General features: G+C 36.1%; 1 protein-coding gene across 2 annotated transcripts in view; it reads left to right on the plus strand.

Annotated features, from left to right (window-relative positions):
• CYP20A1 (cytochrome P450 family 20 subfamily A member 1) overlaps nucleotides 1-22480 on the plus strand; it is a 45116-nt gene extending 22636 nt beyond the window's left edge. For both annotated transcript variants that reach the window (XM_072617333.1, XM_072617334.1), the window contains exons 8-13: nucleotides 603-657; nucleotides 3151-3271; nucleotides 4491-4602; nucleotides 4722-4786; nucleotides 19590-19679; nucleotides 19818-22480. In XM_072617333.1, coding sequence (XP_072473434.1) covers nucleotides 603-657; nucleotides 3151-3271; nucleotides 4491-4602; nucleotides 4722-4786; nucleotides 19590-19679; nucleotides 19818-19968 — 594 coding nt within the window. In that variant the 3' untranslated portion in view covers nucleotides 19969-22480. The remainder of the gene's footprint in view (nucleotides 1-602; nucleotides 658-3150; nucleotides 3272-4490; nucleotides 4603-4721; nucleotides 4787-19589; nucleotides 19680-19817) is intronic.
• Nucleotides 22481-23471: the final 991 nt, after the last annotated feature.

The following is a 23471-nucleotide window of genomic DNA, read 5'->3' on the forward strand; positions in this document are numbered from 1 at the left end:
GTCTAGTGGATGACCTCTTAAAGTCCCTTCTATATCTTGCTTTCTATGAAGATACTCAGAATTTCTGAGAAGTAGAAGAAGCAAGGAGTTTTCCTTAGAACAGTTTCCAGTCTCAGTGAAAGGGATCTGCCATAAGTAAAGGGATTGGAGGTGTTTGGGAACAGTCATCATGGAAAATGAAATAGGCAGGCAATAAGAAAGTTTGTCATGCAGCAGTGAGTGCCCATCTGAGAAAATATAGCAAATTTATCATGGGTAATATCAATGCAGTTTTGTGATTTTCTTTAGCAATTCCTGGCAGTCCAAGAGAAAGGCAATCAAATGGTGAGAGGTTACTCAGTCTTGAAGATTAGTAGTTTGGGAATTGCTGAATGTCATAGGAGCAGGGGATTCTAGGGCAATGAATAGCAAATCATTAAAGTGATTGGTGTTAAAATTGGGTATTTAAGGCAAGTGAAGCCAGAATAAGGAATGAAGAAGCATGATGATTTTTCCTTTTCTTATCTCTGATTTTGTGCCATTCCAGTTTAATTTAGCATAGCCTACTGTGGGTCAACCTTAAATGTCTTAATTTCACTTCTCTGAACTGTTATGTTTTCTAGATCCTAGAAGACAGCATGATATTTTCTCTAGCAGGATGTGTTATAACTGCTAACTGTAAGTAAAGAGTTTTCTTTTGGTTAGATAAATAAGGATGGGTAAAGTTATTCAAAAGCTATTCTGCTATTCAGTGACAATCTCCTTAATTTTTTTATAACCCTTCTTCGTCCTTCATTTTTTTCTTTTTTTAAAAAAGAAACTGATACACACAGGTACCTTATTATCCACAGCCGAATTAGGCATTCCTCTGCAACTGCAAAATGTTATAAATGTCTTGACCCAGCTTCACAGATTGTGAATTCTAGTTCATGCTTTTAAAAATGAGCTTTTTGACACCTCTCCAACTGGAGCAGTGAGCCTTTCAATTTCCTGCTGATACTTTTCTCTTTGACTCTTATCCCAGCCTGCTATTATTAAGGTCTACCAAAGAGATGATATAGGACACAGAAATTATGAATTGAAATAGAACTCTTCTTGAAGGAATTTAAGAGATACTTTCATTCCAAAATGTGTGATTTGTGCTCAGTTTTCCCTCTTCATTTTTAGGGCTACTGATCATTCATATGCCATATATGTTCATATATTAAATATCCAAGAAAGTAAGGAAAATGTCCCCAAATCATATATTTAATTATAGAATCATAGATTACATTCAGTCCAAAGGGGTTTTTCCTTACATTTGAGGAATATGCCTACATTAAGTCATCCTATGAATATTGCCTTTAATTTAAAAAAAGACCATTTTTTGACTGAGAAATTCACCCACATAATGAAGAAGAAAGTCAAGACCAGAAAACAAATTTTGCACAATAATGTCTGTAGCCAAGTCTGTTATTTTTGACAAGGCTTTTTTTAAAAGTTGCACTGTATTCCATTTAGAAGGTCATAATTGTATGTTTTAACATTTGTAAATCATACACTGACCAGTTGACTAGAATTGTACAAAAGATATAATATTTTAAGATTCTTATTGTCCTTATAAAACTATGCCCTTTGCTTTGGATCTGTTATTATTTGGTCATTCACAATATTTTTTGAGTGTCCACCCCATGAAGAGATCTTTACTGAATATTGAATTCAGCATGTTGTATAATCTGTTATAAATTAAAATTATAAATTATAAAAACCAAAATTCTGTCATTTATTCAAAACAGTTGCTGCAAAGAGGCACATCTGGTAAAAATAGTAAATAATATGGTACATATTTGTGAGCTTTGGCTTTCTGTGAAGAATAAAAAGAATCGGGGATAATGACTTTTCAAACAAAACTGCCATGTTGTTGAAATTATTGCTGGGAGTAACAACTCCAGGCACAAAGGCACATCTGAGAACCATTAGGAATCTTATTGTAGTATTTCCAACACCTGACACAGAGCTTGGAACATAGTGGGCACTTAATAAATGTTTGTTGATTGATTGAAATTAGGTGGAAGTGAACCAGGAAACAATATAAGAAATTATCATTACATTTGAGTTAAATTAGCATAAAAGGTCACAAGTCAGCAAAAAGGAAATTAGAATGTGGCACTAGAAACTGGGAAACATTTTTACCAGATGAAGACCCTAGGGGAAGAAAAAGGAGAGCTCAGTAAAAAATGGGTCAGGGTCAGTTAAGACCTTGCCCAAGAAGAGGGCTGCGTTGCTACCAGATGGTCACATCTCTTTGAATTGCAGTATTCTTGTGGGGAGACTGTAGGATGTGATTGTTCCCTCTAATGAATAAAATTAACTCTCTTTCTTTTCTACCTCAGAGTAGGCATTCTTTCTGGGAACTTCCACTAAACTCCATTTAAAAGTGGTTCCAGAAAACATTAGCTACTATTTGCAGAGTTTGGCAAGATGAGTGCCAACTACTTCCAGTTTTATATCAAACCTAGGCCATTTTCTGAATCGACCCATTTCCCCCTTCCAAATAGATAAATCAGTTTGCCCCCCCAAAGATGCTTCCATCATATGCCACCAGTAATTTTATAACTTCACATATCCAGTAAAAACAAATGAGAGTTCATTTCATCATACAATCAATCACAGATTTTGAGCTAATTTTATCTCCCATTAAAAATTAAACTTTACAAATCAATTTCCTATGAGTTTGGTTAATGTGAATCATTTAACCAATCTGTGGTCTTAACAAGGCTCATGTTCCATATGATGAACTAGAAATAACCACTGTCTCTGATAATCTTCTCCCAGCCTGCACATTTGGCAACATTTATTATTATCACTATTTTACCCAGGACAGTTTTTTAATTAGCAGATTCAGTTTAATTTGCCAATTTCAAGAAAGATTCCAGATTGTAGAATCTCATTTTGGCAACATTCTGTTCATAATCATGTTCTTTATTCAATCAACTTCTCAACATATCTTATTAAAGTGTTATAGTCAAAGCTCATGATTTTATTTTGGGATGGCTTTTATGCATCTTTTTATCAGTTAAAAAAAAATAAAACAACCAAATAAATCCTTTTTCTGTTCCCTCCCTTTCTCCCAAAAAAGAAGTTGCTTCTTCCATTGTATCAATACTGCTGTTTTTTGGTTTTTTTTTTTAGTATGCATATGGGCAGTCTATTTTCTTACCACATCAGAAGATGTCCAGAAGAAATTGCACAAAGAGCTAGACCAAGTTCTTGGGAAAGGTCCAGTTACTCAAGAGAAAATTGATCAGCTCAGGTAAAAATGCAGAAAAATAGAAGAAATAATTAGAAAACAAGTTTTGGTTTATTTCATAGCCTGATGATTACTTATCCACATATTGGTATATTTATATGTCAATATTAACTACTATTATGGGGGTTATTTTTTCTGTCTTCAATGGATCATTTAAATCTGTTTTTCAACCTGTGCTCTATTGCCCTGGAAAACTTTGAAGTTAGTTATGCGAATGAGCAGCTACCCTGTTGCCACAGGTAACAGTTAGAGATACTGCAATGAGCAGCTACCCTGTTGCCACAGGTAACAGTTAGAGATACTGCTACTTGAGTGGCTGATTGGCAGGACAAATTCCCATGGGACTGGGATGGGCAGGCATAACTGTAATTTAGAAAGTCACAGTGATTGAAAAGCATCATGAATCCCAGAGTAGTAGGACCTGAGAGCTGCAGCCCTAGCCGGCTACTCCTGGGCTTCTCCTAGAGAAGGGCTATCAAAATTTCAAGTGCACTCTATTCTTGGCTAGTAATAGTTTATTTTGGCCTGTGTATGGAAAGTTAGGGTAAAAGCATGATTATAAAGGAGAAGGAAGGTTTTAGCAGATAGATATGGAACTAAGAGGTGAAGTGTATATATTGTCAGTCATGCTATTCGTTGATTTTGCCTAGCAGTTTTTCTTTGTTACAAGGGAAGGTTTAATTCCTGGGAATGGGGGCGGGGAAGTGCTGTATTCCAAAATTACTAAAATGCAAAATTCAAAAGCATCAATAAAGCTTATTTTTGTTTTTAAATTTAAAAAACAGCGGGGGAAGATGGGATTCATTTTTAGATTGGGCGTTATTTTCCCTTTCCATGTCTAACTTAAATTAATTTTACGTTGTTGTTCAGTCACTTTCGTCATGTCTAACTCTTCATGACCCCATTTGGAATTTTCTTGGCAAAGATACTGGAGTAGTTTGCCATTTCCTTCTCCAACTCATTTTACAGATGAGGAAATTAAGACAAATAAGGTTAAGTGACTTAACATTAATTTTACATTATTAATTACAAATTATGAGGTGTTAAAAGACATAGTTTATCCCCTCTCACTTATAGAAAAACACATGTAGCAGGTGATAAAACTGTTTCCCAAACATAGAAGGTCATCAGAGGTTAGTGAATAACAATTTCTTTAAAAATATTTTGATGCTAATTTACCTGTTTTAAAATAGGCATTTGCAGATACTTTTTATTTAAACAGATATTGCCGTCAAGTGCTTTGTGAGACAGTTCGAACAGCTAAATTAACACCAATTGCTGCCAGACTTCAGGAACTAGAGGGAAAAGTTGACCAACATGTCATTCCTAAAGAGGTAAAAAGAAAGCTAGTTTCTCTTCTCTACAAGCATTTTGAAAGTATCTAAAATGGGTTGGATTTATAAGAATCAAGCTCGCTAAACTTTGATCGACTGTGTTAACTCTTTCTTTCCAGACCCTTGTTCTTCATGCTCTTGGTGTGGTTCTTCAGGATCGCTGTGCCTGGCCATCACCCTACAAGTATGAAATGTTTAACATATTTCTTTGTTGGCTGATTATCCTTTTCATGCACAGATGAGGAGCATATGATATGCATTTTCATTTTCTAAGTTCCTAGGGGAAAAGTAAAATGAAATATAGGATATAGGAAGGAAAAAAAGAACCTCATTATGTTCACTTCCTTTTTTTTTGTTTCCTCTTCCACCCCTCTGTTTTTTCCTTTGCCTTTGCCCCTCATCTCTATTTTACTGGGAAATAAATACCTTTTACTTCTCAGGGTTTATCCATACACCTGACTCATTCTGAGCTTCTCTTTCCACCCATATAGACATTTTAAAAATCTGCTTGAAGAAATTGGAATTAGAATTTACTGCACTGACACTGGATTTTTTATTGAGGTCCTAAGAGTTTATAAACCCACAAGTGAGGACCTATTTGTGGAGCAAGGGAAGGATGTCAGTGTCAGAAACTTTGTTAAAGTACTAAAGAGCCCATCTGTGTAGAAAGGAGAGGAAGAGAGAGAGAGGTCTAAATATACACTATATATTAACATATCAACATATCAACATATAGATGTACATAGTTATACTATATCTTTATGTATAACTGTTAAATAAACTTTCCATCCCTTCAAGTTTTAATAATTAGAATATTGTTGTATTTGGTGTGAAACTCAAGGTATCTTTAAAGGAACAGATATGTTCTTGCAAAGTTTGCTTTAAGACATTTTACTTTAAAAATGACATTCATATAACGTTAGAGGTAAGTTCTTATAGAAAAATTGGTGCTTGTGGATATAATCAATTTCCACTTAGAAAATAAACAAAACCTTTTAAAATCACATGATGGCAGGTATCATATCTTATCTAAAGTTCTTATCTTCCCGAATAGTATATTTTGCACATAGTAGTTACTTAATAAATGTTTGTTGTTTGATTGATATAATTTACTGATGAACATCAAACATACTAAATTAATAAATTGAGGAATGTTCAAAAATATGTATTAATGCTGTGCTGCAGTCAAAATAAATCACAAAATAGTATGGATGTTTTGGTTTGTTTTGTTTTCCAGACTAAATAAATAACTATTGGAATTGATAACAACCCTTAACAAAATGTATTTTGTTTTAAATAGAAAAATGTAGTAAAATAATTGAGACATGGCAGTGTAGCATATATTGTTTCCATTGTAGAGGCAGCAATCCTAGTAATGGTTGAGTTTAAATTTCTTACTACCTATAAGCTTCTGTGATATATACAACTTTACTTTCAGAGATTTTTCCCTCACCACGTATATCATCACTTGTATTTATTAGACTTTTTCTTTTACAGGTTGTTAGAATGTCCTTAATGAGAACGTATAGGAGCTCATAAAGCTAGCAAATAAAATGATCAAATTTTGTTTAGGGATAGATGCTCAACACACTGTCTTCTGAAGCATGTAAGTTGTCTAGCAACAGTGTCATGAGACAGTGTTCAGCAGCTGTTAGCAAACTAGTAGATGGTTCTTGCATTTACTTGCCAACCAAACGGTTTCTTCACAACTAATGCCTTTTTTTAAGGGCTGTTAGCACTTCCAAGTAGGTGCTTGTTAAGTCTGTCAAGGTACTGGAGGTTGTTGGTTATCAAAAGTAAACACCCTTAGATGAGCTAGGAACAGATCTTCCAAATTCTGTTAATTCATGCAATGCTTATCTGTAGAAAAAATCGTTGACTTAAGTCTGTAAAGTAACCATCCTTTTAACAAATTTCAGTCAAGTGTCTTTTAACTGTATATAAAATGGCATACTTTTTAAAGTATTTGGATATTTATCAAATCAGACATATCATATATACAGTTTATAATAAAAATATCCTGATGAATAAAGTTTTATTTATTTCAAGATGCTTCCTTTCGAATATATTACTACTGTGTAAGCTTTTGAAATTTGAAGTAGGAGTCTTGAAAATATACATTTTACTCTATTGTCTATAATGGTATTTTAAATTTCTAACAAATAATACCAGTTATAATGAATCATTAGATTTTTAGAACTAGAAAAGACCTTATGATCTAGTACAACTCTTTTTACAGATCTAGAACCTGAGATCCAGAAGTATTGACTGATTTGTTCAAGGTTCCACAGCTAGTTAGTGGATAAAACTGAAACTGGAACCCATGATTCCTAATTAACAGTCCAGGGTTCTTTCCATTAAATCACACTGTCTCTTCAGTGCTTTATAAAGACTCTTTTTGTGACAAGTTGAAATAGTTATAGAATTCCTATGTAGCAGAACATTACAATCTCACAACCATCCATAAATTTCTAAAAGACCTTTTCTTCTGCTGAAAGACAAAATTCCTGTGTCCACTGTAACATTTTTATTCTCTGAGCTATCAAATTAAGGGCAAAGAAAGTTCTTTAACTATTGGTGCTGATGGTGGGTCAAACCTCATGTCTCAGACTAATGCCACAGAAGTGGAATGGCATCAGTAAAACTGAATTAAGTTTTGTTAGGGGAGCCATCTTCTATCCTCATGAATCTTCGAGCTTTGAATTTCAGCATTAATCAAAATTTACAGATATATAAAGTATGCCAACATACACATATGCATATATACATATATGTAGCTGGCACTTAATATAATTTTGTTGAATGAATGAAATTAATAAAATGAATATCACACGTCCTTCACATTGGTGAATGATACTAAATTGAATATATTAAAATACATTACAATATACTATAATATTATATTGTATGTTGTAGTAGAAGGTAAAAGAGTTGCAGCTAAGTGAAAGGATGACTTGCAGACTCTCTTTAAAGAGGTAAGCCAAGGATTTGGTGATAGTGGTTTCATTATGCGTTCAGTGGCAATAAGAAACATTTCATAGGCCATTTGAATATATCATATTGCATGATTATGTTAATTTTTGCAAAAAGACCACCATGAAAATAATCATAGCTTATGGACCACCAAGACTGGTTGAATAGGATAGGAAGGTAAAGAAGATTTTGATAAGGTCTTCCAAATTAAATCAGTATATGCTTTGATACTTGGTGATTTTACTTGCAAAGATGGACTGAGGAGAGAATGGTAAAAATAGATATTGGAAAACATGTTTAGGAGTAAGGAATGAAAGAGGGCAAAGGCGTGCAAACTACAAAAAGCCTGACCCTGTATTATTATGAATATTTTCTTTGAGAAAAGAATCAGGAGTTACTGGACATGTATCCTGAAAAATTATATTGATTATATTTTAACAGATAGGAATTGAGTCATTCCTGCTGTGAGTCATTCCCAAATCAGCTATGTATAGTCATACCACCAGCTTCCTAAAGATCTAAATTAGTACAGAATTCAAAGAAAGAATAAAAATGAGGGGGAAAATATGGCAAGCAATTAAAATATCTCCAACCCGACCCATTTGAATAAGTTGTTGATGCTGAAAAGTGGGCAGTCAGAAAAACTGACATTAATTATAAAAGTTTCCTAAGGAAGTTTAAACTTGTAAATCAGTTGTTATACGTAGATCAAAAAGATCCTAGAAACTCCCTCATCCAGCAAATACTTTTCTCAAGTAGAGATACCAGTTTAGGATGCAAATGTATTTGTAAAAATTAGTAGCAGTATCACCCCATTAAACAGCAAGAAGCATTGAATGGCAAAACAATGTAAAGAAGCTGTGATGAGATGAGATACTCACTCACCTAAGCAAAGCCCTGCCAAGGGAATTTAAGGATGAAACTGGAAGAAAGACAAACCAGTGGTAGAGATTTTTAAGACAAATTTGTTTTTACAGTTAAGGACAAGCAAGTGGCACCACATTCAGACTCTAATATCACAGTCCTAAAGTAAATGAAAATGACACTGAAGAAGAGATGAAAAAATGACTGAAGCCCCATGCTAGAAGTAACAATGAAAGGTCAATGTCCAAATTCTCAAAAAAACAGAAGAGAATGGAATACGCAAACTGTCTACTGATGAACTTAACTTCAATTCCTGACAAAACTCAACATATTCCAGTTGTTATCCCTGTTATTAAAGAGGTGGTTCATGACTGTGTTGAAAAGGAAATGATCACAAAGAACCTGTTTGCAGTCATAAAAAATAGGCCAGGCAGAGATGATGGATCCAGAAAACATATCTACATATATTTGGATATGTTGACTGCACATTTGCTATAAAGTTTTTCATTTTCCTTTTTTTTTTTAATTTGAAAAGGGCAAAGTGTGAAGGAGAGGAGGGCTAGGGCTAGGTTTGCCCAGAAAAAAAGAAAAAAGTAGGGTTATTGAAGCTCTTTTCTATAAATGCACGAAAAAGAACAGAAGAAAGCTGGAAAGAATCACAAATGAGCAAGATAATTTTTACAGTTACACATTGAATTTATTATGTTTTTTTTTTTAAATTTAACTTTTAACATTTATTTTCACAAAATTTTGGGTTACAAATTTTCTCCCCTTTTATCCCCTCCCCCCCCCAAACCTAAGCATTCTAATAGCCCCTGTGACCAATCTGCTCTCTCTTCTGTCCTCCCTCTCTGCCCTTGTCTCCGTCTTCTCTTTTGTCCTGTAGGGCCAGATAGCTTTCTTTACCCCTTAACCTGTATTTCTTATTTCCTAGTGATAAGAACATTACAGTTGATCCTAACACTTTGAGTTCCAACTTCTTTAGCTCCCTCCCTCTCCACCCCTTCCCTTTGGAAGACAAGCAGTTCAATATAGGCCAAATCTGTGTAGTTTTGCAAATGATTTCCATACTAGTTGTGTTGTATAGGACTAACTATATTTCCCTCCATCCTATCCTGTCCCCCATTACTTCTATTCTCTTATGATCCTTTCCCTCCCCATGAGTGTCGACCTCAGATTGCATTCTCTTCCCCATGCCCTCCCCTCTATCATCCCCCCCACCCTGCTTGTGCCCTTGTCCCCCATTCTCCTGTATTATGAGATAGGTTTTCCTATCAAAATGAGTGTGCATTTTATTCTTTCCTTTAGTGGAATGTGATGAGAGTAGACCTCATGTTTTTCTCTTGCCTCCCCTCTTTATCCCTCCACTAATAAGTCTTTTGCTTGCCTCTTTTATGAGAGATAATTTGCCCCATTCAATTTCTCCCTTTCTCCTCCCAATATTTCTCTCTCACTGCTTGATTTCATTTTTTTTTTTAAGATATGATCCCATCCTCTTCAATTCACTCTGTGCACTGTCTCTATGTATGTGTGCGTGTGTGCATGTGTGTGTGTGTACTCCCACCCAGTACCCAGATACTGAAATGTTTCAAGAGTTACAAATATTGTCTTTCCATGTAGGAATGTAAACAGTTCAACTTTAGTAAGTCCCTTATGACTTCTCTTTGCTGTTCACCTTTTCATGGTTCTCTTCATTCTTGTGTTTGAAAGTCAAATTTTCTTTTCAGCTCTGGTCTTTTCATCAAGAAAATTTGAAAATCCTCTATTTCATTGAAAGACCATTTTTTCTCCTGAAGTATTATACTCAGTTTTGCTGGGTAGGTGATTCTTGGTTTTAGTCCTAGTTCCTTTGACTTCTGGAATATCCTATTCCATTCCCTTCGATCCCTTAATGTAGAGGGTGCTAGATCTTGTGTTATCCTGATTGTATTTCCACAATACTTGAATTGTTTCTTTCTAGCTGCTTGCAATATTTTCTCTTTCACCTGGGAATTCTGGAATTTGGTCACAGTGTTCCTAGGAGTTTCTCTTTTTGGATCTCTTTCATGCAGTGTTCTGTGGATTCCTTGAATATTTATTTTGCCCTCTGGTTCTAGAATCTCAGGGCAGTTTTCCTTGATAATTTCATGGAAGATGATGTCTAGGCTCTTCTTTTGATCATGGTTTTCAGGTAGTCCCAAAATTTTTACATTGTCTCTCCTGAATCTATTTTCCAGGTCAGTTGTTTTTCCAATAAGATATTTCACATTATCTTCCATTTTTCCAATCTTCTCACTATGTTCTGTGATGTCTGTCTTTCTCATAAAGTCCTTAGCGTCCATCTGTGCCATTCTAGTTTTGAAAGAACTATTTTCTTCAGTGAGCTTTTGAACCTCCTTTTCCATTTGGCTAATTCTGCTTTTGAAAGCATTCTTCTCATTGGCTTTTTGAACCTCTTTTGCCAATTGAGTTAGGCTAGTTTTCAAGGTGTTAATTTCTTCAACATTTTTTTGGTTCTCCTTTAGCAGGGAGCTGATCTGCTTTTCATGCTTCTCTTTCATCCCTCTCATTTCTCTTCCCAGTTTTTCCTCCACCTCTCTAACTTGATTTTCAAAATTCTTTTTGAGCTCTTCCATGGCCTGAGCCCATTGGGTGGGCTGGGACACAGAATCCTTGATTTCTGTGTCTTTGCCTGATGGTAAGCATTGTTCTTCCTCATCAGAAAGGAAGGGAGGAAATGTCTGTTCTCCAAGAAAGTATCCTTCAATAGTTTTATTTCTTTTCCCTTTTCTGGGCATTCTCCCCAGCCAGTGACTTGACCTCTGAATATTCTCCTCCCACCCACCTCGCCTCCTGGTCCTCCCAGCCAACGTTTGGGGACTGAGATTCAAATGCTGCTTCCCGCCTTAGGGCTTTTGGCGGGGGCAGGGCTGCTATTCAGTGTGAGAATTAAGTTCAGGTGGTCAGGTGGGGCAGGGCCGCCCCTCAGGCTCAGTTCCCTCAGGGGGTTTATGCACAGACCTTCCAAAATGGATCCAGGCTCCCACCCCCTTGGGGAGCCCCTGTCTGTAGCCGCCTCTCAGCTTCTATCTCCGGGGGGGGGCCCGAGCCATGGGGGCACCCCACTCCCCTCTCGACCCACCAAAGAGACTCTCTCACCGACCCCCGTCACCTGTGGGTGGAGGGGCTTGTGCCGCCGCTGGAGATCCCGTCTCTGAAGCCTGCTTGGATCTGTACCTCTCGGAGCTGCGGCCGCCGCAGGTCCGGTCTGGGCTCCGCGTCTGCAGCGCGACGGACCCCCCCGCGAGAGGTTTGCAGGTCTCTCCGGAACAGAAATCTCCCTTGCTCCAACACTCCGTGGCCTCTGGGTGCAGAATTCACCGTGACTTGGTCCCCTCTAGCCGTTCTGTGGGTTGTGGGTTCGGAGCTATGTGTATGTGCGTCTTTCTACTTCGCCATCTTGGCTCCTCCCCCCTTATGTATTTTTTTTTAAAGCAAGCTGTACATGATAGATTCAGTTTTTCACATACGGTCCTCTTTTCCGCTGTGTTTATGGAAATGTTTGTTTTATTTGGTGTTAAGTTCAGGATTTTTTAAAAATGGAAGAAAAAATGGACAGGTCAGAAAACCAACCTCATTATTTTGTTTTGATACTAAATTAATAGACCTACTAAATAGGTAAATTAATAGATTGGGAAATTGCTACAGATATAGTTTTCCTAAATTTTAGCAAATGTTTGATATGACATCATGATAATTTTGTGGAAAAGATAGAGATGAACGTAGTGGCTAGTATAATTGAATGAATTCAGAATCCATTGAATGACCAGACTGGAAAGAGTATTGATAGTTCCATATCATCTTGAGAAGAGGTTTCAAGTGGACTACCAGCTGGACCTATGCTTTGGCCCTCTGCTATCTGACATTTTTATCAGTCCTAAATGAAGATATAGATAGTAACATATAGAAATGTAGATGATTTATGTGAGTTTATTTTGTAACCTGCAACTTTGCCAAAGTTGTTTATTATTTCAGGTAGTTTTTTATTTGATTCTGTGGGATTTTCTAAGTATATCATCATATCATCTGCAAAGAGTGATAACTTACTTTCTTCTTTGCCTATTCTAATTCCTTAAATTTCTTTTTCTTCTCTTATTGCTATAGCCAGCATTTCTAATACCATATTGAATAACAGTGGTGATAATGGACATCCTTATTTCACCCCTGATCTTACTGGAAATGCATCTAGCTTGCTGATGGTTTTAGGTAGATACTGCTTATTATTTTATGGAAAATTCCATTTATTCCTCTGCTTTCCAGTGTTTTCAATAGGAATGAGTGTTGTATTTTGTCAAAAACTTTTTCTGCATCTTTTGAGATAATCATGTGGTTTCTGTTAATTTTATTGTTGTGCATACCCTTTGACCCAGCAATATCGCTCCAAGGACTCTATCCCAAAGAGATCATAGAAATGGGAAAGGGTCCCACATGTACAAAAATATTTATAGCAGCTCTCTTTGTGGTGGCCAAAAACTGGAAATCAAGGGGATACCCATCAGCTGGGGAATGGCTGAACAAATTGTGGTATATGAATATAATGGCATACTATTGTGCTATGAGAAATGATGAACAGGAAGACTTCAGAGAAGCCTGGAAAGATTTATATGAACTGATGCTGAGTGAAAGGAGCAGAACCAGGAGAACTTTGTACACAGCAACAACAACAGTATGCAAGGAATTTTTCTGGTAGACTAAGTACTTCATTGAAATGCATTGACTTAAATTGCCAATGGACTTTTGAGGCAAAACAGTTTCCATATCCAGAGAAAGAACTATGGAATTGGATCACAGACAGAAACAGACCATTTTCTTTTGTATTACGTTATATTTTGTTTTGTTTTATGGTTTTCCCCATTCATTTTAATTCTATGCTTCAGGTATTTAATAAAAAATAAAAAAAATAAAGACATAGCATGCTCATCCTACTCAAAGAGAGAAAGACGAGAGGCAGCTAACATGCTAGATAACAGTCAGTATCTAAAAAGTTGTAATGCTGTGCTTAATCTAAGAAGATGAAATTTAAAAAAGAGCTGTAAAATCTTGCATTTGGATTTTTAAAAAATCAGCTTCACAACTTATAGAATGCAAAAGGTAATTTTAGAAAGCAGTGTATTTCGGAAAGATCTAGGGGTTAGAGCGAACTAAAAGCTCTTCAGTAGTGTGAATTGGCTGTCCCCCAAAGTAATGGAATCTTGGCTTGTACTAAGAGGCATATGTTCCAGGAATTATGAGATAGCAGTTCCACTTTCCCTGGTCAAACCATATCTGAAGAAATTATGTGTAATTCTGGGTGACCACAGTTTAGGAAGATCATTGATCTTAACTGGATTAACTGGAAAGGGTTCAGAGGAAGACAGCTAGGACAGCAAAATATGTCGCATGAGGATCAGTTGGAGGATCTGGACCTGTTTTCTGCTTCAGGCTTCTGTGCAAGGAGTGAGAGGATGACCTCAGTAAGAAGACAATTGAAAAGATTATTTGGAGAGGTTTGGACATGTGATGTCCACCACAGTTTGACTTCGAGACAGAAGTGGGCTAAAACTTGAAGAAAAAGTTTCCAAGTCCAGATTATACTTTTGTCTTCTGTGAGAAAAGGTTGTAAACAACTTAAAACCAGAGGAAAGAAAAACTGTATGAATATAGTTGAAAGAACTGGCAGGGGGTGGGTACCTATCCTGCAGAAGACAAAATTTAGGGGTTCTTTGAACAGGTTGTGCTTTCCACATTGCAATGCCATAGAGATAAGAAAAACAGAAGAGGAAAACTGATTTAGAAAGTAGCTAAAAAGATGGCATTTGAGAATGGGATTTGGATTTTTGGAGCATGAATTAAAAATAGAGTACACCTACCAGAGTCTAATGAGAATGTATATAATTGGTGTCTTGCAAATCTAATCAAAAGGAAATAAATGACTTATCCATACAGAAGGCAGAATCCAAGAAAAGAACTAATAAAACCATGGTTTCAGATGTGTTTATACACAAATCCCCAGGGTTTATGCAAAAAGTAGTAGGAAGTAGAGATTCTAATGGAAGACAACAGATTTGCCCCCATAGGTATTCTTGATATTTGGTGGATACAATTCTGGATGCCTTAGGGATTTGCACTTGCCCTTGTGCTTTTTCGTATTTTTATCAATGACTTGTATAAAGATATTGATGACTTGGTTATCAAGTTTGCAGATGACACAAAGCTGGAGGTAGAGGCCAGATAGTGATACATTGGATAGAAGAATGCAAATATCTTGACAGATACTTAGAGCTGAATCCAAGAAGATTAAATTCAGTAGTGTTAAAAACAAAGCAAATTCACAAGTACAAGATGAGGGAGGTGTGGTAGTATAGCAGTTCTCTGAAACAAATTTGAGGTTTTTATAATGAACTGCAAGTTCAATATGAGTCAGCAGTATGATATGGCAGCCAAAAAATCTAACATGATCATGAGCTAAATTAAGAAAAAAATAAGCTTGAGCAGCTTTAGTGCCACAAGCAGAGACCCCTGGCTCATGGCAGCACTACTGTTGGTGCTGCTGCTGCCACCCCTGCCCTGGTGACCACTTCGCAGAGCCCAGGCATATTGCAAACTTTTGGAAAGTGAGAATTGTCTATACTTGCCTCCATTGTTATGGAGGAAAGAGATCTAGTAAGGAGCTGAAATTGAAAAAGAATTCCTATAGATAGTAAGGCTCCCTAGATGCACCCGTCTATGGATAGTAATGTGTGTGTGTGTGTTCATCTTTTGTTGCCAAAGAAGACCATGCCATCAGAGAAATAATGACATGACTTTGAGTGAGGGAGGACTGTGCAGGTCAACAGCCTCACTTCTCCTCCAGAGCCATATGAATCCAGTGACCAGATATTCATCAGGATGACTGGAGATGACCAAGGATGAGGCAATTGGGGTTAAGTGACTTGCCCAAGGTCACACAGCTAGTGAGTGTCAAGTGTCTGAGGTGAGATTTGAACTCAGGTCCCCCTGTCTCCTGCTCTGGTGCTCTATCCACTGCACCACCCAGCTGCCCTGGATAGTAATGTAGGGTTTTATCAAGCACCAAAACACTGCCTACTCTCCTAAATGAGAACCATAATCATTCAGAACTGTTTGACCTCTCTTTTTCTACAAGAAAAATCAAATGAATAAAGAATGACTTTTGTTTAATTTATGACACGCAGCTGAATGACTTGCTCACAGAAATTAGCCCACCAGTGCCTTGGACAGACGCTGCACAGCAGCAGTACACTTGGTCCAGAACTGAATAACAAGAGGATAGATGGATTGCCCTTGTGAAATTGTCAGGCTTTTGTAATGACCCTGTCTCCATGACATAAAGGCCCATCTTGTTATCCTTGTCGTTAACTGATTTGTTTCAGTGATGGGACTTTCCCACACAGATGAAATCCCAGGTCTGGACCAAAAATAATAATTCTTCCAGGTGTGTCTTAAAAACTCTAAATCGAGGAATACCTTGTTCTCTGAAGAACTGAAATGGAAACTTAACTCCAAAAAACAAAAACAAAACAAGGCCCATTGTGGACATAAGCATGCTACAGTATATTACAACTGAAGAACTACACAGAAAAAGCTGTGTAGTGCATACAATCAGAAAAATGTTATGGTTGGAACAAATAACAGACTGCTGAAATAGCAAGAGTAGAGGACAACTAACAGACAATACATGTGCTCCATTGGCATCCATGTGATGTTATAAGAAGTCCTGTGAGCACGGATGATCCTAAGAGCACCCATATCAAGATCCATTTCCTTGTAACATTGGTGTAGTGTAGCTAATGTGGATCACAGTTCTTTCCTTCCTAGCACAGAACAGTGTTTTCACAAATATCTTCTTGCCTATTAAATTTTCACAGTCACAGTATTTAAAGAGCACTAAAACTCGGACAATGCGTCCGTATTCTAGATGGTGGATAAATAGTTTTATACAGAGAACAGAGACAAATCTAGGGATACATCAGTAAAATGCCTGTGCTGTGCTATTGCTGACCAAATGATTGCTGTAGGTCATTCCCCACTGGCATCATCCTCTCTTGAATCATAACTTTTATGCTAAAATGATCTATAAAGATATGGAAAGATATAAAGAACCGCATTTTACTGCATCCATAATTCAGTACGTTTGTTTGTACATAGTTTGTTGCATGTTCTTTCCATTTAATTGTGAGCTTTTCAAGGACCAGGACTGTCTTTTGCCTGTTTTTTGTATTCCCAATGCTTAGCCCAGTGCCTGGCACACAGTAGGTGCTTAATAAATGTTTGTCCTAGTTTCACATATTATAACAATCACCATTATACCCCCCAAGGATATTTCTCTGGAATAGAATTGGTAAAAATCAGACTGAGACATAATCCTGCTTAAGAACTTGATGCTCTCTACCTTCAGCTGGAAGGAATTTATCCTCAGATGAGTCACTTAATTTCTTTCTGTGTATATTAGTGTCAATTAACACAGTTCCTGGTACAAAGTAAGTGTTCAATAAATGCTTATTGACTCTTGCTTACTCAAAGAACAAAGGATCTTAGATGAAATTATCAGATCTTATATATAGAATGTTAACATAATTTGAAGATGAATTCACTCAAATATCAGTTTTCAGAGTGAAGCTAAAAATTAGATTCTTTGCAGACAAAACTGAATGAAGGAAAAGTCCCCCTCCCCCAGGAAAACAAAAGCTTAAATCCTTCTGGGTCTTTTATTCCTATATGTTTATTTTTTAAATAATAATGAAAATTTGGGATAATTCCAATTCTGAACTTTAAAAAGCAGGTTCATTATAATACAATCTGAAAATACTTAGCCTCAGACAAACATCTGTGTTCTCCTTTTTCAAGGTTGTTTCAAAAGAAAAACTGATTAAAGTAAATTTAATCTGTAGTTTGATTTCTTGTAGTGCATAATACAAAACTTTTGTAGTTTAATACATACATCACTTTATAAAAGGGCAGGATAATCCAGTGATTTTATTTTTTTAATGAAATTAGAACTCCTTAACATTCTTCTTATGTGTAGGGGAAAAAAAAAACCTTTAAATGGGACTGAAAAAACATCTGTTTTAGAAAGCTTAAATTATTTGATGGCAGGGTGGAGAATTTTTTTTTAATCTGTTTAGCCTATTTTCTCTCTCTTCTCTCAAATTACTTTCATCTCCATTTTCCCCATGTATTTTATGGTACATCTGGAATGAAAATAACTTATAAATATAACTTTAAAAGCATAGATGGGTGAAGAGGAAACCACAACTTAAAGAAACCAATGTCGTGCAAAATAAAATGCCTCACTTACTGATTGTTATTTGGTTTCATGTAACGGATATTTAAATTTTAAATTTCTTGGAATTTTCTATTCATTTGTTATTTGTCTGATGTAAATATAGTTTTAAAATGGATATTCATTAAGAAACTATGCATTATATTTTCTTAAAACCTCTCTCAACCAAGAAATGTGATAACATGTAGATCACAGAATACAAATATCATAGAATCTCAAAATTTGAAGAAACCTCAGAGACCACACAGTCCAACCCATTCCTGAACAAAAATCCCTTCTACAACAATACCAGTAAAAGGGCATTCGGTCACTATTTAAAACCCCTAGTTAGGTGGAATCCACCATTCTCCACGGAAGTTCATTCCACTTCTAAATAACTTTCAACCCTTAGTAAATTCTTCCTTTATATCAGGAATAAATTTGCCTCTTCAACTTTCACCCCTTGCTCCTGGTTCTGCCCTCTGGTACCATGCAAAACAAGTCTCCCTCTTTTACCAGGCCACCTTTCACATACTTGAAGACAACTTTCATGTCTCTCACCTGACTCCTCTTCTCCAGGGCAGGTATTCCCATTTTTTCATCTGATCTGCATGTCTGAAAGCTTGTTACCACCTTGGTTGCTCTCTTCTAGACATTCATGGTTATCAATATTTGTTAAATGTAATGTGTACAATTAAACACAATATTCCAGGTTTGTTCTGAACAGGGTAGGGTACAGTAAAGCATAGACCCCATTCCTGTCTTAAATAAATGCAGCCTGAAATTACATTAACTTTTTTGGCTCCATATCATGATGTTCATGGAAAGGACCTAAAGGTTATCTAGTACAATCTCTTTATTTTCACAGATATGGAAACTGAGCCCTAAAGAAGTTAAATGATCTTTCCCAAGCTCATTTAAGTAGTAACCAGAAGAGCTGGCCTTTGAACCCACTTTCTGTGACTCAAGTTCAACAGTCTTTCACTCTATAATAGCAGTTCTTAACTTGAGACCCATGGATAGATTTCAGGTGGATCTGTGAGCCTGGATAAAAAAAATAGCTCTTTAATTTTGCTAATCTCTAGCTGAAATGCAGCATTTCCTTCAGTTACTTAAAAAATATTCTTAGGAGTCCATGGACTTCACTAGATTGCCTGGGGGAGGGGAGATAGTCTGTGATACAAGAAAGGTTAAGAAACACTATTTTTAATTTCCTCTACTTCTTATTCAGCAACACATGAATAGGAATGAAAGAGGCTGATGGGAGAAGTTTGGCAAAGCATGATCAGTGATAAGCCCTTTTTATAGTAAGAAAGAACTGGAAACAGAGTAAATGTCCTTAGTGAATGACTAGACAAACTGCAGTATATGAATATAATTGAATATTACTGTGCTCCAAGAAACAGTGAATATGGAGATTCAGAGAAGTATTGAAAGCATGTGAATGGATCAAAATCAGGGGGAAAAGTACACACAAATCACTGCAATAATGTAAATAGAAAATTTAAAAGGAAAAATGAATGCTGTATCATTATAATGACCAAGCTTGTCCTTGAAGAAGATGTACCATGTACCTCCTTGCCTTTTCTACAGAGGTTCAGGACTATGGGTGTAGAACATAGCATATGCTATCAGTCTTACTTGATATGTTGGTTAGTTTTTCTGAATCATTTTTTCTTTTTTGTTACAATGAGTCACTGCTGGGGGAGATGAGAGGAGAAAGATATGTTTGGAAATGAAAGTGATAATAAAAATGAAAGGTAATTAAAAAAAAAAATGTGAGGAGTGGTAGCATGTCTGTCTGACAATGTGTATGATGATTTGTCCTGAGTTTTGTTTTTTTCTTTTCAAGATTTGATCCAGACAGGTTTGATGATGAATCTGCTATGAAAAATCTTTCCTTGCTTGGATTCTCAGGCACACAAGAGTGCCCTGAGTTGAGGTAAGACAAATTAGGAAGAGGAGAGTTGCCTGTTTCTTTGGTTTTAATTTTGGCAGTCATTATAGATGAGAAAAATTATCATGTCTTTTTTCTTTATGTCACATTTTCATATAATAATTTGCCCTTCTTTCTGACTAGGTTTGCATATATGGTGGCCACAGTACTTCTAAGTGTGTTGGTGAGAAGACTGTACTTACATCCTGTGGAAGGACAAGTTATTGAGACTAAATATGAGCTGGTAACATCATCAAAGGAAGAAGCATGGGTCACAGTTTCTAAAAGAAACTAAAAATGAACAGTTGCAAGAAAGGAAGTGCTTCAGCCCTCTGACGATGAAAATTCATTTGTTTCACTGAGAAATGTTATCCTAAATCTCTCACAGGGTTCGGTCTTCAAACCTAATTTTTTCTACTTTTTTAACATGATCTCTTTTTCATATTAACACTTTACTAAGGTGAATTTAATACAGACATTTATTATTTGAACCGTATTGACTCCAAGACGTGATAGAGAAGTGAAGGGTTTTTTTGCAAGACCATTTCTAAATGCTGCCTTGTCAGAACAGACCAACTATGAGGAGTCCTTCAGGGCTGATTGGCAGTGAGGATCACTGTCTTAGACAGCAATAGCTAGTAGTTCTAATTTTCATTGTTTAATATTAAATGATCCATTGTGTTCTAATTGTTACATAAAACATTTACATTAAATGGTCCCTATTTCAAAGAATTTTCATTCTAAGAGAGCATAAAACATGTATCATATATAGTATTATAAATTTTAAATATGGAAAAGGAACTGAATATTTATAGAAATCTTATGGCAAAAAATTTTATAAGCAAAGAAATCTTTTGTAATATGAATTTTACCTAATCTGTTTTATAATTTAGGTTTATGTATGCTCTTAGATTTTCTTGAAGCAGAGCGTATTTGTAACTATGTTGTAACCACCATACTACTCATTTTACATGGATAGCTTAGCTTGATATTTTTGAATTAATGTTTTCCCCTATCATCTCTACCTTTTATTTTTCTTACATAATTGAAATTGTTATTCTTGGGGGGGAATTGTTTGGCAGATTGGAGGAGGCCAGAGTTTGATGACATATCTTTCTAATAGCTATTTCTATATTTGTATACCTCTCATTATGTGTTCTACCTCTTATCATGATACCTAGTTGTTTTGACAGGTGTACCATTTTAGTATAAAAGAGTAGGAAAGAGAAGGGGAAAATATCTTCCTTTAAAATAACACTCTAGGAATTCTCTATATCTTTCATTTAAGACAAGTGAAAGACCAGTTGAAAAAGTGCAGTCTTGCAACATTCCCCAAGAATTGTGTCTCAGCAGTAGACATTCAGTAAATGTTTCTGACTGATTGTACTACAAGTACAGAGAATTCTATGGGTACCCAAGGAAATACTCACTTGATAGATGTATGGGATAACAGTCATCTACCACACACCAGATGAGTACACTGAACACATTAAGGGGTTAGGTTAGCTGGATATGTAGCACCTCCAATTCCTTACCATTGAAATAAAATTAAAAGGAAGAAATAGGCTACATAGATTAATAATAAATGTAGGTATAGAGTGTCTTAATTCCTATGGGAATGGATAGAATGGCAAATTCCACATTCCAGAACTTCTTAGTCCCTCAGTCTTCATCACTAGTGTGATATGCTGCCATAGATCTGCAGGTAAAGGATATGAAGCAATTGAGAAAACTGTCTAAATAGAAACACTTGTACATGACTTCCAGCGCAGCAAAAGAGACACTTAAAAACCTCAAGCCAAGAGTTTTCTGCCTAGTAAATTCTGCTTATTTTAGCTAAAGAATGCCAACTAATCATGATTATTGTTCAGCTAGTAAAATAGAACAGGTTAGAGATAAGATAGTATGATTTTTTTTTTCAAGTTGTGAATGAAACTCACGTCTTAGGTATGTTTGTGTTTTGACATCCAAACAGTTGCTAAGTATCAGTATAAATTTAAAATCAGGCCTCCAAGAGAAATCTGGTAGTAAGGACTCATCCTGCCCTCATCATGCTCACTTGGCCCTTTTCTTTTCTTTACTGAGTTCCCACTCACCCAGTCAATCACAGTGAGGGCTTAGGCTGTAATTATACATAGAAAACTCAGGTATTTTTCTTTTTCACATTGAAGCTTTGCCAAGCTGGAATGACACTGAAGTGCGTTGTTTGTTTGGCATTGATGCACCAGTCGAGTGCTGGAAAGAACATTTAAACCTTGGTCTGAAATGTTCAATCTGCCTTAGGTGGTCCCAGTGAATTTCACATGTGGGCAGTTAGGTGGCACAGTGAATAAAGTGCCTGGCCTGGAGTCTGGGAGACTCATATTCCTGATTTCAAATCTGGTCTCAGATTTGGGGGGGCACAGGGCGAGGAGTAGGGATAGTTGGTCTTCAAGAGAATCTAGGAACTAAAAAGTATTAGTAAACACTTACTAGCTGTGTGACCCTGGGGAAGTCATTTAACCCTTTTTGCCTCATTTTCCCCATCTGTAAAATAAGCTGGAGAATGAAATGGCAAACCATGCCAGTCTCTCTGCCAATAAAACCCCAGATAGGGTCAAAAAGAGTTGGACACAACTGAAAAGTGACTGAACAATAATAACAAGGTCTATGTGGTATACTCTTAAGAAGCCATCTTGAGGGGAGGGAAAAAAAGACTCGAATCACTGTTATTTTGTATGACTGTTCTTTGAATTCTGGTTACTTTGTGCTTCGGTCCACTATGCTGTTATTGAGGTTGTTGAATTAAAAATCTACCCCCATATTTACCCTCCTGTAAAGTGAAGTTTAATTGTATCTGTAGACAATAGTGTTCATTTCAGCACTTATATTCTTTTTTGAATGGTTCCAAGTCACTTGGGAAACAAGGCAGCTGTTTTTAATGTATTTTGAAGTACCCTTTCTGAGTAGAGCTGTTCTGATCAGAATTAGGATGGGTCCTTATTTTGTTTGTTTTTCTGGTAATTAGCACAATCCCATTCCTCTGCTATTTCTCCTTTGTCAGAAAAATATGAAATGCTAATTTAATTACCATTTGATTTTTTACCCTGACAAATTGGTCCTAATTTTTTTTTTAATTTAAAATCTTTTCAGAGCATTAAGTACCTCCCTTAAATGGACATTTCATGTTTTCCATTCTCTATTCTGTTTTGTTGGTTACCTACATTTTTCAGGATAATTTTTTAAACCTTTGTTACTCTTTTGCATAAGAGCAATACAGTATACAAAACTTAGCTGAAGGGAATGTGATAAGTGTAGATAGAGGTTTTTTTTATAAGTCCAGAGATAAATTTTGTACACAAATCCATTTAACATAATTTATTTGTTACTTTAGTTTCAAAGCTGCTGCCCCATTTATTGAGTTGAGTTATTTTGTATCTCTATCTATCTAGGGCTAGAATTAAGGATGACAAAGTTCTTTTAACTAAATGCAATTTTTATTCTTAATAAGAATAGTTTAATTCAGGAAACAATCTGAATTTGAGAATTTCTTGAAAAAGGAATTGCTTTTTAGTTACCAGATTCTCTTGAAGATCAACTATCCCTCCCCCCCTCCCCCAAATGCTGTTTAAATTTTCTCTACATACTATGGTTCTCTGTTTAAGAAAAGTTTATGTTGTTTTCCAAGTGCCTGGAGTGTGCTGGAAACAGCAGTTGAAGACCACAGAATCAGTATAGGAAGCCAAGCCACAACTGAGAGTCAGAATATTGTTAGACTGGAAGAGCTGATTAAATGAAATAGTACCTGTAAAGTGCTTT

This window comes from Notamacropus eugenii, chromosome 6 (assembly GCF_028372415.1).
Source record: "Notamacropus eugenii isolate mMacEug1 chromosome 6, mMacEug1.pri_v2, whole genome shotgun sequence".
Taxonomy (NCBI): domain Eukaryota; kingdom Metazoa; phylum Chordata; class Mammalia; order Diprotodontia; family Macropodidae; genus Notamacropus; species Notamacropus eugenii.